The sequence below is a fragment of the Heteronotia binoei genome, chromosome 1 (assembly GCF_032191835.1).
Source record: "Heteronotia binoei isolate CCM8104 ecotype False Entrance Well chromosome 1, APGP_CSIRO_Hbin_v1, whole genome shotgun sequence".
NCBI classification, from domain to species: Eukaryota; Metazoa; Chordata; class Lepidosauria; order Squamata; family Gekkonidae; genus Heteronotia; species Heteronotia binoei.
The window spans coordinates 101055068-101073865 of record NC_083223.1 but is presented as its reverse complement, the minus strand read 5'-3'; the positions used below and the strand labels follow the sequence as shown (position 1 = coordinate 101073865).

The 18798-nt window shown below is 38.5% G+C and overlaps 1 protein-coding gene across 1 annotated transcript in view; it reads left to right on the top strand.

The window, feature by feature from the left end:
- REV3L (REV3 like, DNA directed polymerase zeta catalytic subunit) overlaps positions 1-18798 on the top strand; it is a 154621-nt gene that overhangs the window by 86661 nt on the left and 49162 nt on the right. Inside the window, exons 17-21 of the mRNA XM_060238202.1 lie at positions 2625-2823; positions 5672-5783; positions 14475-14590; positions 15931-16049; positions 16761-16879. Of these exons, the coding sequence (XP_060094185.1) occupies positions 2625-2823; positions 5672-5783; positions 14475-14590; positions 15931-16049; positions 16761-16879 (665 nt within the window). The remainder of the gene's footprint in view (positions 1-2624; positions 2824-5671; positions 5784-14474; positions 14591-15930; positions 16050-16760; positions 16880-18798) is intronic.

The following is an 18798-nucleotide window of genomic DNA, read 5'->3' as shown; positions in this document are numbered from 1 at the left end:
CTTCATATGGGATAATAGAACTATAAACTTTCAAAGCATAATAACTAGCTTATATTTTTTTTATTATTCAGCTAGAAAAAATATTTTTTGAATACATTCAAAGCCAAAGCAGAAGCAAGTTGTTGAATCCAAGGAGAAAAGTTTTTCCTATATTTATCCCAAATCTTCATCAGATGATCAACAGTTACATTCAGTTTTTTATATATTCTCTTCCATAGTGTTAGTGGCCCATAATAAGATTCTAAGTAGCATTCTAATCACACTTTGCTCAGTTATTGATTCTGATGAGGAATTCCCCTCATTAATCCATGCTGACAACCATGCTAATTTAGCTATGTATGTTTTAATATTCAGAAAACCTAGCCATCCCAAGAACCATTTAGATTGAGCAATAGACCATTTTATTTTAGGTCTTCTAACTTTCCAGATAAATTCATTAAGCAAGCAAGCTCTACCACCCCTTCAACATTTTGTCATCTATTATTATGGAAATATTCTATTACTCTGAATTTAATAATGGCTGCACACTTGGTTTTTGCACAGCACTAGAAATTGAAAGATATGCCTGATGTAAACCAGTGGTTAGAAAAGGTAAAGTAGATCTATCTGATTATTAAACTCACATCATTTCAAGGGAATGAAAAACTTGAACAATTTAGGGCCAAGTGGTTAAGGATCATTAATTGTATTCAAACCAAAATTGTTGAGTTATAGTTAATAGTTTGATAATCATGTGTCTGTGTTTGATTTTTGTTTGTACGTTTATGAGCAATTTTTTAAAAAATTAAGACTCAGTAGAAAATAGGAACTTAACCACGTAAGTGTAAATGTTAAATAGCATTCAAATATTAATGAGAAAAAAACCCAAAATGCACATTAATTCTGTAGTGTATAATAATAGAACAATTAAACTAGTATTACAATTAAAATTAGTTAAAATGTAAGCTGTCCCAGAAACTTTAAGCCAATATAGTTTCTAGGTAATTTTTAAACCATTTGTTAAATAAGAATTGTTGTTTCTGCAGAGTGCTTAATATATGGAAACCATTTAAAAAAAATTCACTTTATCTTTTTCCTGTGATACTTATGAAATTGGTCAGTTTTGTTATCAGTGCAAAATCCCTCAGTTCACTTAAACGTTTTCAGGTATCAGTAGTAGCCATATAAAAGGTTATTTATTTGTCTCTTATTTGAACCACAGACAGAGCAATGGACTGAAACTAAATTCATAGCTGTTCCCTTCTGAATGCAGGGCTGGCAGTCCATTCACTAGTCACACTTAGTTGCTGGCAGTCCTGGTGGTATTGAGGTCTGCCACAGCAAATAACAGCCATGGGAAGGACCCTCCTGGCCCCAGTGGTGCCCCCCAAAGATCCTGTTGCTTCCCTCCATTGGGGCAGGCCCTCTCTCATTCCGTCATATACTGTGCAGGCCCCTGAGGGTGTGCACTGGCGTTCTGCAATGCCACTATATGGAGTGGAGGGCAAGGAGAATGGGCCATGGTTTACTGACTATGGTAAGGAGGATTTTTTGTTGTGGTAAAGAGGGCAGGCTGTAGTTTCCCATGCTGTGGGGGAGGTAAAGAGGGTGGGTGGTGGCTTTGCACCTTCCCATGGTGTCAGGGGGCAAAAGAGGTGGATGGTGATTTCCCAGGGTGTGTGGGGAGGACACACATTTACTCTTAACACCCCAAAGACATTCCCAGGTGCAGATATACTTTTCCCCATGTCAGAGTAGACTTTTGTGCATCTTCATTCTTGTCGTCTTTAGTATTTATTTACCCTGAATTAATTAGAAATAGATATATCAATAGAACAACGGATAATTTAAATCTTGTCTCTCAGTTTTACTTACTAAAAATAATATACAAATTGTGACCAACCATTATCACACAGTTAATTAAGACAATGAGAGAGGTTTACTTAAGGTTTACTTAGGGAGGGACAGTGGCTCAGTGGTTAGAGCATCTGCATGGTAAGCAGAAGGTCCCAGGTTCAATCCCTGGCATCTCCAACTAAAACGGGTCCAGGCAAATAGGCGTGAAAAACCTCAGCTTGAGACTCTGAAGAGCCGCTGCCAGTCTGAGTAGACAATACTGACTTTGATGGACCGAGGGTCTGATTCAGTATAAGGCAGCTTCATATGTCCATATAAGTACAGTTTCCTTAATTACAGTTCCTTGTATGGACATTTGTTAAATGATATTTAAATCTCTCATTGTTCAGTGTTGTAATTCTGCCAGCAGCTTCTTAGTAGGCAAGTATATTGCACAAGCTTTAATTTAATGTAATGCACCAAGTAATGTGACAAATAAGTTTTATTCTTATCAGATATTTTCTGCAATATCAGTATAGCTTAAAGCCTTTTAAAACAAGTTGCATGCCAGTAAATTTTCTGTGGTTCACAATGAAAAGCAGTGTGACTTCAGGTAATCTTTTTCCTTCTTCTTACCTAGCTTATTAAAATGATCAGAGTACATGTATGTGTAGTCATTCCATTTTCATAATCAAATGAGTCTTACAATCTTTATTAAGCTGTGTAAAACAAATCATTCTGTATGCAATTTATTATTGTTTATAATGCTTTCATTTGTAGTACTAACATATGTATACTTTATTGTATAGGTTCAGCACCTTACACTCTTCAGTATAGAATTACATGCTCGAACGAGAAGAGACTTGGAGGCAGATCCTGAGTTTGATCCTATCTGCGCTTTATTCTACTGCATCTCATCTGACACACCAAGACCAAATACTGATAAAATGGAAATTACTGGTGCTATAGTGATTGATAAAGACAGAGCACGAACAATCATAAGCCAAGGTTCTTCTCTTTTTTTTCTTTAGAAATTTTCATCAACGTGTTCATTTTATCACTCCCAGGTATTAAGAAACAATATGATAGAACGTGGTTGAAGTGTTTTTGCTAGTGTTAAATTGATGTCCTCTTGCCAAATAAAAGGTCCATAGGAGGTATAGTCGAGGTTTCCACCTTACATCTTCCTATGAACTTTTGCAAAGGCTGTAATCCTCAAGGTTCAGTTAAATATTAAACCTTCATTTAGGCAATAGATGGCATGCTCCTACAGAAGTTGTGAAGTTGTAAAGAGGAAAGTGTATCTTAGATTCAGTCCTCAAAGCCCTTTTCTGGAATGCTCTCTTAGTCTTCCAATGGTCTGTTCAAGAATTGCAGCTATGGTAATTTGTCAACATTGGTTTAAATTGATAACACAAATTTAATTATATTAAATGTCAGGGTTGTTTTTGGTTTTCTGATCTTTGTAGGGTCTAAACAGGGCCCTTATTGTATTGTACCTTTTTGGCTTTGTTTAGACCAGTGATACTCAACCTGTGGCTCTAGAGCCGGATGCTCTTGAGGCCCTACAGGCGGCTTTCGCAGTGTAGGCATCTGATCGGCGCTCCACTGTATCAGGCAGCGCGGGGAGCACTGACCAAAGGACCGGCAGTGTGGGAGTCGCTGAAGTACCTCCTCCCATAGGAGGAAAACGAAGGAGCTGCTGGGATCCCCCCCACAGGTAAGAATAGAAATCACCTCAAACCCAGCAGCAATGGGGGGAGAACGGGGAAGTCTTCCTCTTTTTCCCAGCAGCCAATAGGACGTTAAAATAGTGGCTCAGGAAGATTATAATCATGTAATTTTTACTGTGTGATGGTATGTGGTGGCATAACACCATTACACATCACACTAGCAATATGATGCAAAGCTGCAGTGTTGATATTTGATATGTTCTGCAATGGTTAACGGTTGAAGTGGCTCTCCAGCTGTTAAAGGTTGAGTACCACTGGTTTAGTCTACTTAAAATGTTAAATGTGATGCTGAGTAAAATGGTAACTTGTGTGAGGTGATTTATCATTAAACTTCTGGATATTGCATGTAATTAAGTTTTTGAGCAAAATAAGAAACTTTGCATTATTGACAAATCCTTTGTCTTTCATTCAATTTTATCTCAACATATTTAAAAAACCCCACTACTTTAGATCCTGTATTTTCCTTCTTCTTGTTCAGCATGGTCCTCCACAGTGGAGTGCATTCCTGTGGCACTAGGTACTGTCCACTTAAGAGCCTAGCATGTAGGACTGTGTAGCACAACCATAAGAAAGGTTTAGAAGCTTTGCAGTTATTTTTACTGCACTGTATTTGAGTTGTCCTTTATAGGTGGTAAAGGGTAACATAACTAAACCATCCTGACATTCTGCAGGCCCAGTTTGATAAACTCTAAATAAATAATTTATAAATCGGTAAATATAAAGTCACCATAATATTACTGTTTTCTATATAGAGTACAGTAATATTAAATGCTGTAGAATTCTTTGTATTATTGATAAGCTTTCTTGCCACTTTTTCACTGTAGAATTTGTTCAAGGTTTTGTTTTTGCCTTTGTATGGGTTTTTTGGGGGGGAGGGGTGGAATAACTGAATAGCAAAGTTAGATCTACTTTTTAAAATCCCTACCATGTGACTATTTAAATTTTGAAAGCACACATGACTGTTCATGTTTTGCCATAACAAAATAAATGACTCAAGGTAAACAAAAGGGGAGTCTTTATAGCAGCATAACTTAGCTTTAGTGTAAGTACTTTAGCCTTCTTTTGGTTGAAAAACTAACACTTTTTAAATGTTCTGAATAGTAGGTTCAGTCCTGCTTACTCCATGTGCAGGGAGAAGGGTGTAGAGCAGCTTCCTTAGTCTAGCATAGCCAGCCCCTTGTTCAACAGATCTCCTCAATTTCTGGATATTGTTACACTCTGTGCCCCATCATAATGTGAACATTCACTTCAAAGACGCTAGAGCACTGAGTAATAGCTTCTGGCACAGGTTGCAGCTTGCTGCTCTTTTCCTACTTACATGCTAGGAGCCTGATCAGAAAGCTTTTGCCTAAATGCCTCAGCGTAAGAGACTGGAATTGTCTTTTTGAAGTGAACACTCACATTGGGATGGAATTTGCACAGGAGCTGTAGTGGCTGGAGTCCAAGGCAGCAGGAATATAGGTAAGACAGAGCTTTATTAACATCTGATGAAATCTTTCTGTAGCCTGTTCTTTGCATATGAAGCAAGCAAGATTCACTTTTGTTTAATTTTGTAACTTTCTGTAAGATGAGGAAGTTAATGGAACCATAACTGCATAATGATACAGGTGATAGTTTAGCTTGTAGTCTTTAAATTTGCAGATCTCACTGCTATGGTTGTACTTTTCTTTTGTTTGGCTCACACAAATTAGAAATTAAAGAAGTTGAAAGGGTGTATGTTTTCAAATATCAACAGTATTGAAAATATAGAAAATTAAGAACACTTTCTAAATTGAGGTTGGCCATTTCCTTATCTTGACTACACTGACCATTAAAGTTAGAGAAGCTTAGATAGGTGACGTATCTTACTGTGCCAGACTTCTGCTTGTGAAACTATATGAACACTTGATTGGTTGAAAGGTCAAGTCAATGTTACTGATATATTCTTCCAGTAAAAGAGACCTCTGTAAATGTCAACAGTTTATTATGTTTTCCAATAGAATTTGATAAAATGAGATTTCCATAAATCGTTATACACCTTGAGTACTGCAGTTAGGATGTGTAATGACAAATAGGGTTTCAGTGTAGGTTATTTCTCATACTGACTTTTTCTAGAAATAAATATGTCTTAATTTTCTTTTTAGGTAACAGAGAACATGCGCCTTTGCTTACAAGATCTGGTATCTCAGGATTGGAAGTCACCTACGCTACTGATGAGAGAACACTTTTCCAGGAGGTAGTGAATATTGTTAAAAGGTAGTGCATCTGTGTTCTCATTTTTGTGGCTTTTTTAACTTTTGGAACTGTTAATTTAAGTTTTTTGAACTCCTTGTCTCCCTTCTTTTTCTCTCCCCAAGTGTAAATTTCTTGAAAAAGTCTGTTTTCCTGCTGACAACAAATATATTTAATTCCTGAAAGTATTTAACGTAAGTCTCCAAACATCTTTCACATCAGTCTTACTAACTTGTAATATCCCTTATCAATATCTGGAATACAATGAATCATAGAACTAGAAGACTTTTAAAAATTTTCGTCTTCCTATGTTAGGTGAAAAAACCCTCTAAAAAGCAGGTAGATGTCTTCTATCAGACTGTAACAAAAATATTCCTTGCACTAGTACAGATAAAGACATTCCTAGGTCTGAAGGTATCATCCTTGCATATATTTGTCTTCTCTCAGTGGGAAACTCGTGCTTCCTCAGGTATGGAAAACTGCTTGGTCTACCTTTACCAAGTTTCTGACCTGTTTTTAAGAACGCTGTAGTCATGCATCTGTGGAAGTAAAGATGCATCTTTCTTCTTGGTCAATTGCCAAAGCTTCAATGTACTTAATTTTACCAAGAAAATTAAACTTTGAAAACATCTGGCTGGAATACATTCTCAAGGAAAATGTGTACTAGGCAGAGTACATTTGCAATTCTCTCTCTCTCCAACTAGAAAACTTCTGATGAGAATGGCATTGACAAAACCCAGGAAGCCAGAATACAAAAAAGTTGCTGAGAGCAACCAACACAGGGTGGGTCCTGACGAAGCAGCGGATTCCTGTTCAGAGAAGACAAAATTACAGGTAAGGAAATTAATTTTATCTTTCTCTTTTTTGGGAATCCGCTGCTCCGTCTGGCTTGGGAAACAACTAGGAAGTAACAAGCTGCTGCTTTTATTTTATTTTTGTAAAATCTTCAACCATTTGGGAAGAGTAAGGGCAAACATTTGAATACACATAAAAACATGCTAAAGAATATCACACTTCAATTTGTTTCTATTTCTGAAGATCACCAGAGAAGACTGGACTGCTGAAGCTTTCACTGGATGAAGAAAGTAACAGGTTTAACATGGTAGAAAAGTAATAGCAACAAGGTTGCTATAAGTTGAGATGTTATACGTATGCTTTCCATGTCTGTGCAACTGCTAGAGTGCAGTTTGTACTACAAAGATTATCATCAGGGCATTTTTACCTCTGAACTGGGAGGTTTCTAACCCCTCTACAGAAATTGGCAGGAAACATCAATTTTTCCACTCACCACAATAATGGTGGTATCCACTCATGAGAGAACATAAGAACATAACAGAAGCCATGTTGGATCAGGCCAATGGCCCATCCACTCCAATGCTCTGTCACAAAGTGGCCAAAAACCCCAAGTGCCATCAGGAGGTCCACCAGTGGTATCAGGACACTAGAAGCCCTGCCACTGCTGCTCCCTAAGCACCAAGAATAAGGAACATCATGTGCCCCAGGAACAGAATTCCATCTATACCTGTGGCTAATAGCCACTGATGGACCTCTGCTCCATATGTTTATCCAGTACCCTCTTGAAGCTGTCGATGCTTGCAACCGCCACCGCCTCCTGTGGCAGTGAATTCCATGTGTTAATCACCCTTTGGGTGAAGAAGTACTTCCTTTTATCCGTTCTAATCTGAATGCTCAGCAATTTCATTGAGTGCCCATCAGTTCTTGTATTGTGAGAAAGGCAGAAAAGTACTTATTTCTCTACTTCCTCTATCCATTTGTAATCTTGTAATTTTGTAAACCCCTTTTCATTCTTAGCTAATTTCCACCAACACTGATCCTTTCTGGGACAATCTTTGTTTTTTACAACCAAATTACAAGGTGTGGTATTCAGAAATCAAATATTTAAAAATTCTACATAGCTGTTTTGAAAACTGACAGTTTCTGCCGCCACTACTAGATGAGTTCTTAGTTAATGTTAAAAGGACTGTGTTAGGCCAAATTCTGTACCAGCATTTCCTGTGAAATCTTTACTTCCAAGTAAATCCACTCAAGATTCAGTTATGAGGATATTGATCTTGATAAAGATTATGCTGGGCGAAATCTAAAATGTCTCTTGCTGTCTGTCTTCATCACAGATATATTTCCCTAGGTTTTTAGTGATGAGACTACTAATTGGACAAAATCCTGGGTATTGGCAGTGTATTTCTTTTTGGGGGATTCTGTATACCAAAAAATGACCCCAGAGGAGTAGTATTTGCAGTACAGCTTCACAGTGGAACAAATACTATTCCCCTGGGAAAATTCACACTGTGTCCCAGTTCAGGTCACTTATTAAATGAGTTTAGATACAATGGAGTGCTTCATACATTGGATTCCCAGTGTATCATGTAGTTAGGTCCTCAGAATCTTCAATACTTGAATAGCCTTTGTGATTGATTTTAAGACTAGGCTGGCAATATTAATGGCCACTGAAATATTGGGTATCCATTTCTTAAAGGTACAGGTGTCTTGCTTGTTCATTGTTCCAGTCTCTGGATTTAAGTATCCAAAGACTGCAGCTGCATTGAGAATTAAATATATTGGCAGTTACACAGTCAATAACTGTAATAGCTCTGTTGCAGCTCAAACATCCATGTTGTCGCACCTTCCACTAAAACAGCGGTCCCCAATCTTTTTGGCATCAGGGACTGGTTTTGTGGAAGACAATTTTTCCACAGACCTCGGGGGCGGGGGCGTGCAGTGGTTTTGGGATGGTACAATTGTGCACTTTATTTCTATTAGTTTGGTGTAGTGGTTAAGTGTGCAGACTCTTATCTGGGAGAACCGGGTTTGATTCCCCACTCCTCCACTTGCAGCTGCTGGAATGGCCTTGGGTCAGGCATAGCTCTTGCAGAGTTGTCCTTGAAAGGGCAGCTTCTGTGAGAGCTCTCTCAGCCCCACCTACCTCACAGGGTGTCTGTTGTGGGAGGGAGATAAAATAGATTGTAAGCCGCTCTGAGACTGACATTCGGAGTGGAGGGCAGGATATAAATCCAGTGTCGTATTATTATTATTATTACATTGTGATATATAATGAAATAATTATACAACTTATGGCCTGGTTTCTAACAGGCCCATACCAGTCCATGACCCAGGGGTTGGGGACTCCTACACTGAAACACAAGTGTGCACACATACAAACTAAAGAAAAGGAAGGGAAATGTTATTACATAGTGAGTCAGTTCTGTTAAGTGAACCTGCTGAGCTGGAATTTGTTTCAAATTTTGGTACTATTGGACTCAGTCTCTATAGGTCACAGAAATGCTCACTCCATACAGAAAGTGATTGTTACTATAAGTTGACTATTAATCTTACTTCATCGGTTTATCATCATTTGGGTAAACATCTACTCTAATTGGATTTTTTATTTTTTTGATTGGATGTTGTTTTTTACACATGCTATTGAATTGCCTTTGCCATCACAACTGTTAAATTAGTGATGCATAAAGTTGCTGATTCTGCAGCCCCTCTGTCAGAAGATGTGGTGAGGAAACAACAGATTTTTTTGGAATTCTAATAAAACTGCTGAAATGAGATAGATTAGGTTACTGAAAAAAGTTAGTAGTATCTCTGCAAAAATACTTCAAACTATTTAATACTTTTCATGCAGAGAAATCAGTCATTGATTCACAAGTGACAAGAGTTTTCCCTTTTCACCCACAAAGTAGACGAGGAAAGTAAGGTATTCAAGCAAACTGTTATAAGGATCAACCTGGTCACGGCCTGACCATCAACCAGAGATGTTTGATCTGTGTGTCCCCACCAGGAATGAAAGATTGCTTCAAAGATGCCTGCTACATTGCAGGTATCTTTGGGGTGATTTCTGTTTGGCACCTGGAGATGAGAGTACAACATGACTGTAACTGGTTGACAGATCACATCAGAGAGTGCTTGTTAATGCTTTCTCATCTTGGAGAGCAGTGACAAGTGGAATGCCTCAAGGATCTCTCCTGGGATGTGTTTTGTTTAATATCTTTATAAATGATTTGGATGAAGGAATAGAGGGAATGCTTATTAAATTTGTAGATGATACTAGATTGGGAGGGGTAGCAAATAGGAGTATGCATTCGGTTCAGCTAAACTGAATACAACCCCCCAAAACAGCTGATTCAGCTGTATTCGGGCAGTATACAGCAGAATCAGATTATCTGATCTGATTTGGCTGCTGAATATAGCAGTCCTGAATAGCAGCTATTTAGCAGCTATTCTGTCCCATTATACCCTATGGGCCATTAAAGTCAATTGCAAAATAGGGTAAATTAAATGGCTGCTGGTGGAGGGACAGTTGAGGTAGAGGGTCCAAATTTGCAGGGCAGAGCAAGAGCCTCTTCCGCACAGAACTCCTATATTTCAAAAAGGTTGGACCAGAAGGTCCAATTCTAGGGGCACTTAAAAGGGTGCCCCCATTTCCCATGTTTTCCTATGGCAGGGGTAAAAGGGGTCAGTTTCCTCATGTTGGGAAAATTGACACTGGGGAGGAGGGGTTTGAGGGATAGCCTCTCCCCCAAGGAACCCCCATAATAAATAAATATGTTTTGCCATTGACTTCAATGTCCCATAGGGAACAATGGTGGAATGGGGGGCACCCTCTTTGGGTGCTGCTAGAAATGGACCTTCTGGTCCAATCTTTTTGAAATTTGGTGATTCTGTGGGGGAGAGGCTCCTGCAGCTGCCCTGCAAATTTGGACCCTCTACCTCAAACCCCCTTCCCCCCAGCAGCCATTCAATTTACCCTATTTTAACATTGACTTCCATGCCCCATAGGATATAATGGTGCCATATATTTAGGAATAGCCAAATATCTCCTGAATCAGATTTGGCTACCAAATCTACTGTAAGGCAATATTCAGCCCCTTGAATTTTTAAGCCCTGAATCCAAATTTTCGTGAATTTTTTGTTTTGCTCACCCCTAGTATCAAATATGATGGAAAACAAAATCAGAATACAGGATGATTTTGACAACCTGGAAAACTGGACTGAACAAATAAAATGAATTTTAACAGGGATAAACGTAAAGTTCTGCATTTAGCTAGGAAAAATCCAATTCATCATTATAGGATGGGGGAGACTTGTCTTGGCAGTAGTATGTGTGAAAAGGATCTAGAGGCCTTAATGGACCATACACTGAACATGAGTCAGATATTTGATGCAAAAGCTAAATAGGCAAATGTGATGTTGGGCTGTATCAACAGAAGTATAGTGTCCAGATCACGCAAAGTGATGATATCGCTTTGCTCTGGTTAGACCTCACCTAGAGTACTGTGTTCAGTTTTGGGCACCACAATTTAGAAGGATATGGAGAAGCTGGAACATGTTCAGAGGGGGGCAGCAAAGATGGTGAGGGATCTGGAGACCAAGTGCTATGAGGAAAGGTTGAAGGAGCTGGGTTGTTTAGCCTGGAGAGGAGACAACTGAGAAGTGATATGATCACCACTTTCAAGTGCTTGAAGAGCTGTCTCATAGAGCAGCAGTCACCAACTTTTTTAGCACCAGGGACCAGTTTTGTGGAAGACAGTTTTTCCACAGACCCGGGGGGTGGGGTTGATGGTTTTGGGATGAAACAGTTGTGCACTTATTTCTATTAATTTGGTGTGGTGATTAAGTGTGCAGACTCTTATCTGGGAGAACCGGGTTTGCGCTCCCACTCCTCCACTTGCAGCTGCTGGAATTTCCTTGGGTCAGCCATAGCTCTCACAGAGTTGTCCTTGAAAGGGCAGCTTCTTTGAGAGCTCTCTCAGCCCCACCCACCTCACAGGGTGTCTGTTGTGTGGGAGGAAGGTAAAGGAGATTGTGAGCCACTCTAAGACTCTGAAATTTGGAGTAGATGGTGGTATATAAATCCAGTTTCTTCTTCCTACATTGTAATATATAATTAACTAATTGTACAACTCATGGCCCGGTTGCTAACACGCCGCGGCCTGGTACCGGTCCACAGCCTGGGGTTGGGGATCCCTGATATAGAGGATGGTATGTTTTCTGTTGCCCCAGAAGGTCGGACCAGAACCAGTGGGTTGAAATTTAATCAAAAGAGTTTCTAAGAACTTCCTGACAGAGCGGTTCCTCAGTGAAACAGGCTTCCTCGGGAGGTTGTGGGCTCTCCTTAGGAGGTTTTTAAATAGAGGCTAGATGGTCATCTGACAGCAATGCTGATTCTGTGAACTTGGGAGATATTTATAAATTTCCTGCATTATGCAGGGAGTTGCCCTCTCTCATGAAAGCTTGTGGGGAGTGGGTGGTCTACTTTGTTTGATTATGCTGCTTTGCAGTATGAAAACCTAACACTTTTATATAGGTCCTAACTTAAATTTGAATTTTCTGTTCAGTTCTTACTGCTTTAAATCTACTGTTTTGAAATCAGTTTCTTTGGCTACCATATGTTGAAAGAACAAGCATGAAGTACCTAAAAATCAATACACATTATATTTACTTCGCAGAATGCATAGTAGGAATGCTTCCTTTTCTCACATGATGAAATTCTATATATTCTTTCTATACTCATACATATGATTTAGAACTTATTCTCACTGAGGTGACAAACCTGTATCTGGGTTGTATCATAACTAACTGCAAGTGGAGGCTTACATGAATGCATACTTCTCCATACAAAGGATGCTTTCCACTTAGAAAACTCAGCAAAATCATAGGGCATCCAGCTTGATGAGATCAAGACTTCAAAACGCTGCCTCAAGCAGATTCTCTGGAAACATGGTGCAGAAGTTTTCTAAATAAAATAATGTTTACGGTCTTTTTAGCATAAATGTGCCCAAGTGACAAACCTGTATATTACCCCCAGTTGGGTTTTGAGCCAACATTTCTTATGAACCAGATCAAGAACTACTGAAGAAACAGATGTTCTTATCCCCTCGGTGGTCTTGTCTATAAAGTGTGAATAATAATGGCATTGGATTGTCTGCTTGGTTGAAAACAGCAGAATGTTGGATGTACATTGTAGGTTTTTGTTGCTGCTGCTATTTCAATTTATATTCCACTGTCCCCAAACAGGCTCAGGAACAGATTACAATAAAGTTTAAAAACATCAAATAAGTACAGTTAACCAAAAGCAGTTAAAAGCAGCATTTGTTTTAAAATGATATATACCTATTTTTGTCCTGGATTGCCCGCTTGGTTGAAGACATTCAGAATGTTGAATGCATGTTTAAAATGGTATATACATTTTCGTGGACCTAGTAATAAACATTTTTCACAGTATCTGTGGAAAGCAGGGAAACAGAAAAGTTCTTGGAGTAACTCTATATACAAGAGTTGCTCGATTTTATAAGGGCCGCCTTAAGTTCTATCCCATCAGCACGAAAGCTTTTTCTGAATCTAGACAGTGACCTGTATGTCAGTCAGTTTCCAATAATATTTAGTAGTAATATTTCCAACAAGAGAATATTGGCCAAGAATAAGAAAGCCTTTCTTAGCTTAAAAATGTATTTGTCTACTGAACCCATTATGAAATTAATGAATCTCCCCACAGTGGTTTTGTTGGTTTTTTTGCTGAATTATTTTCTCTTTTTCTGAAGCATTCTTCATATTTATAATACAGTGTACTTACATCTTCTGTTCCCAGTTCATGCCTTCTATCCCTCTTTGCCTCTGAAAGGACTGGGGAAATTCTGGCATTATCCAAGACTTTCCACCATGTCCCTTCAGTGGCTTATTATTGCCATCCCTGCCTAGTTCTTTACAACTAGATGCTTGTAATTTCCAAAATTCCAAAATTTGCAAGCATTTGTGCCAGTAAAGTGAGCTACCATGGGAGCTGTGCACAGTTACTAAGATATGAATGTCATACCCAAACTTGTATATAGATTTTCACATGAGATTTGTATTACACATATGTTACTGGATGGCTGAACTCATTGTGACCACCTGCCTTAGCAGATTTTGCATAAGAACATAAGAGAAGCCATGTTGCATCAGGCCAATGGCCTATCCAGTCCAACGCTCTGTGTCACACAGGGGCAAAAAAAAAACCCCATGTGCCATCAGGAGGTCAGCTAGTGGGACTAGAAGCCCTCCCACTGTGCCCCCCCCCCCAAGCACCAAGAATACAGAGCATCACTGTCCCAGACAGAGAGTTCCAATAATACGCTGTGGCTAATAGCCACTGATGGACCTCTGCGCCATATGCTTATCCAATTCCCTCTTGAAGCTTATGCTTGTAGCCGCCGCCACCTCCTGTGACAGTGAATTCCACATGTTAATCACCCTTTGGGTGAAGAAGTACTTCCTTTTATCAGTTCTAACCTGACTGCTCAGGAATTTCATTGAATGTCCACAAGTTCTCGTATTGTGAGAAAGGGAGAAAAGTACTTTCTCTATCTTCTCTGCCCCATGCATAATCTTGTAAACCTCTATCATGTCACCCTGCAGTCAAAGTTTCTCCAATCTAAAGAGTCCCAAGTGTTTTAACCTTTCTTAATAGGGAAAGTGTTCCAACCCTTTAATCATTCTAGTTGTCCTTTTCTGTACTTTTTCCAATGCTATATGCTGTACCACTTATTTATGTGGTTGCCAAGCACCTATTGTATTTTCTAGATAAATTTGTGTATTTGTTTTATATTTCTGGGATTGAACCAGCAGTTCAAATTTATCTTAATGTGCTGCCTTTAAATTCACTAAAAATTATTAGAGAACTTTATTCTGTGAACCAAACAACTTTTCTGTTTTTAGGTATGATCCGGATATTTTATTAGGCTATGAAGTCCAGATGCATTCTTGGGGATACCTCTTACAGAGGGCTGCTGCCTTAGGTGTTGATTTATGCCAGATGATCTCGCGTATTCCAGGTGTGTGTGTTTAATTTTCTGTCCTCCTCAATGATTGAGAAACTGATTTTGTGTAGTGTCATGGAAATATAATATCCTGACTCCTGCCCAGTCATCTTTTTCCCCCAAAAATGAGCATACATGTACACTGCTTCTGTTCATCAGCTTGATAAAGAATGATCAGGAATCCTTACCATTTGTTCCCTTATGTTATAACTGTCTATCCTCTGTTTGAGTAGATGGGGAGGGTAACATTAGGGGAAGAAGGTAGCCATGCAAAACTGAAGTGTAGTATACAGGGCACTGATTGCAGGAAAGTTGCCCTTGTAGAGTATGTTTTCATTGGAGTCCAAATTTCTTTTCAGGCTCATTGGAACTTTTTGTAAACTCCTTGGTTCTATTTGTTCATGTCTCTGGACCCACATGACTACTAGTTCATTGTTCACCTTGAGGCTCTGTGTTTGTATCCATTTAGTTTTGCTAGTTTTTAAAGCTGATCCATAGCCTATCAGCTTGTTAATCTTCCAAGATCCAAAATACTGTAGACTTAAAAACTGAAACTTAGAAGTTCAAAGAATTGTGACAGCAACCACTTGTGAAAAAATTATCAGTAATACATTTGAGATAGGGAAGTACTCATAATCAGTGTGTTTAAAGAAAATGTAAAAGAGTTGTGAAATATTTATGTTATGAAGACTGTTATATAAGCAAAGAGTATAAGGATCCAAATAAATTCACATGAATACATCTGATTTTATAATGGTGCATGTGTTCCCCAGGTATATTAGGCAATGGTTTTTCTGACGTGTAGAAAAGAATGGAGAGTCTGTAAACGTGGCTATGGCATAACAGGGCCTGAATGTGATTTCTCTAGACCAGTTACAAATAGATCCTATTTTTGAAATACCATGAATCAGTTATACCAGTTCCTAATATGGTAGTTTTATTTTCTTCACCCTCCCCACTCCTCATTCTTCAGGGTCAGACCTGCAGTCCTTCCTCCCCCTCTTGCTTTACACTACTGTGTGCTCTTGCTCAGTGGCACTGAAGCACTTAACCATGGCATCTCCTATTATAGACTTGAGATATGGCATTCTTTCCAAGGATGTTGGCCACCTAGTTGTATAGGTGCTGAGAATTTATATCTTACCAATCTTCCATGGAATTTGATATGTTTGTATGTATGTTCCCAGGTAAGTTTCCATTGAAGCACTGACCAGGCTTGCTTAGCTTCAGCACAGTTACTACATCATGTACCTTCAGGACATATCCTGGCATGGCTGTTTTCTTTTGATTAATCTTACATTTCAGTTTTAAAGTTATGTTGATTGAGGTATTAAAATATTCTTTTAATGTTTTAGATGATAAAAAAGAAAATAGATTTGCTGCAGAGCAAGATGAATATGGGTCTGATACAATGAGTGAAATAAACGTTGTTGGACGAATTATCTTAAATATTTGGAGAATTATGAGAAATGAGGTAAAGTCTAGCAAAACTATATTGAAGATGGTAAAGAAACTGCTTTATAATATTCTAAATCTATACTTCTTTCACTTTGTATATACTGACAAAATAGCTGTTAACTGTTTCCTTATATTTTCAGTAACAGAAGAACAATTTTTTATTCATGTAATTTGCAAATTTTCTGTCTCCCTTCTATCATAAAATCTTACAAAATTTTGTCAGTACAGGAGATGTAAAATCTTTTTAAATGGTTTGAAAAATCATAGTTTTGCATTTTTGAAAAGTGTGTTTCTGTGTTAACATATTTCAATCAACCAACTTTTCTGTTTCCTGACCGAAACTAGTGCCTGCAATCTGCAACTGTAACTTCATTTTTCATTAGCATAAATACATTATTTACACATTTCTGTTGCAACTGGTAGTAATAATGGTAGCATACAATGCAATTGTGTGCAGAGTTATTTCAGTTTAAATCAGCTGATTTCAGTGAGTTTAGACTGGAGTAACAATGCATAGGATTGTACCATTAAAACTTTAACCAGTTTATGACAGTAGACTAGAGCCCCACATCATCAGATGTAAAGCGGCACATTTGTAATGTGGATTGTGACCTACAAGTTTATGCAACTGTTCTTTTTGCCTTACTCAATATTAAGAAGGCATTGGGATTCTTATATTCACTGAAATATTTTATTGCACACAAAATCATGTCTGCTCTTATTCTAGGTGTCTCTAACTAATTATACCTTTGAAAATGTTGGCTTCCATGTACTTCACCAGCGTTTTCCACTGTTTACCTCTCGCATTTTGTCTGATTGGTTTGACAACAAGTCAGACATCCATAGGTAATTATATCTTACAAGTATTTTAAAGTATTTTTCTGGTTCAAAATCTAGTCTGTATGTATCAACAGGGATGACAATTTAATAAGCAGGATTTAAAAACAACTAGAACTGGTTCCTAAAGCAAGGTTAAGGTCTTCTGTTAGGGAATTCTGTTTGAAATTCTGTTTATCTCAAACAGCGTGATGGATCCCTTGATCAAATAATCATTGAGAGGCATTTAACATGAAAAAGCAAAAACATATTTATTTCTACAGGAAAAAGGGTACTGGGAGGTGAAAATAACAAACACTATAGAACTACATGCTTACACTAGAAGATCTTGTGCTTAATGGAAGACCACTTCCTCCTCCTTCTTGAACTCTCTGCCTGAACAAAGGAAGTCACCTGACTAACTAACCAAACAGACAAAACAGGGTTTCCTCCTTCTAGACCTTGATTGACGGCAGTCAGTAATCTTCTTCCCAGGTCATGCAGACAATAGGGAATCAGGCACAGTGTTAACCCTTTAATGACTGGAACTTTAGAACATTGCAAAGGACATACAAAACAGACACATATTTCACCATCATCTCCTTTATCAAGATATACAGCATAATTATTTCTTATAAGCACTTGGCTTGAAAGTAAATTCTCAATTGATTCAGATGCATAAGCTACATTTTTCAGTCTTATTGGCATTAAATCTCCATCAGTGGTAAGCAATTTCATTTTGATCTCACCCACACCACAAACTTGCAAGGGTTTCTGGTTGGCACCTATCATTTCAAGTCTCTGATTTTCATCCAACTCTGAAAACATGCCCTTATATCGACAACTCTGAAAACATGCCCTTATATCGACATAGAAGATCCACTAGTTTGGAAGAGCTAGAAGAGCTAGTTTGGTGTAGTGGTTAAGTGTGCGGACTCTTATCTGGGAGAACCGGGTTTGATTCCCCACTCCTCCACTTGCACCTGCTAGCATGGCCTTGGGTCAGCCATAGCTCTGGCAGAGGTTGTCCTTGACAGGGCAGCTGCTGTGAGAGCCCTCTCCAGCCCCACCCACCTCACAGGGTGACTGTTGTGGGGGAGGAAGGTAAAGGAGATTGTGAGCCGCTCTGAGACTCTTCGGAGTGGAGGGCGGGATATAAATCCAATATCTTCTTCTTCACTATCAATCCAAAATCTTCCTCTTTCACTAATAAAATTCACATTATTAACATGCATAGTACTTTCTCTCTTCTTTTCTTTGTTCCCACCTGACCATGTGGCTTGGAAAATTTCTGCTTTAAAAATTTCTGGCTGCTATTATTTTTATGGCCACAAGATATCACCCATGTTCCCTCATTTGAAACATGTGATTTAAAATTGCTATTCCTTTGTTCAGCAGAAGCATCACAATTATTACAATATCTTGCGATACGGCCTTTTTGCCCACATCTATGGCATATTATATCTCTTCTTGACTTATTCCTATGCTGTGGTTTCAGGTTTAAAGCAGACATAGAATCAGACAGTTCAGTGTCCTTGTCCCCAGACCTGGAGGCTGCTTCCTCCTTGATAGCATTTAACAGGCCTTCCAGACTCAAATCCTTTTGCAGTCTCAAAATCATCTTAATTGGCTTGTAGCTGTTTGGTAGAGCTTTTAATATAGTTGAGATTAAGTCTTGTTCTACAATAGCCTCACCAAGGTCCTGTAGTCTGGATTGCATGCACATAAGTTCCTTCAGACGTTTACTCACCTTCTCCCCTTCTTGCACTTGAAAACCAAATATTTTGCCCTTTAAATCATGATTAGTGCTTATGGGAGTTTTGTTATAGTTATCTTTAAGGCATTCAAGCATTTGTTTTACAGTTTTAAGAGTGTGCTATTCAGGAATTTCATATTCCTCAATAGATTCTAAAATGAGAGTTTTTGCAAAACCATCTAGCCATTTAAAA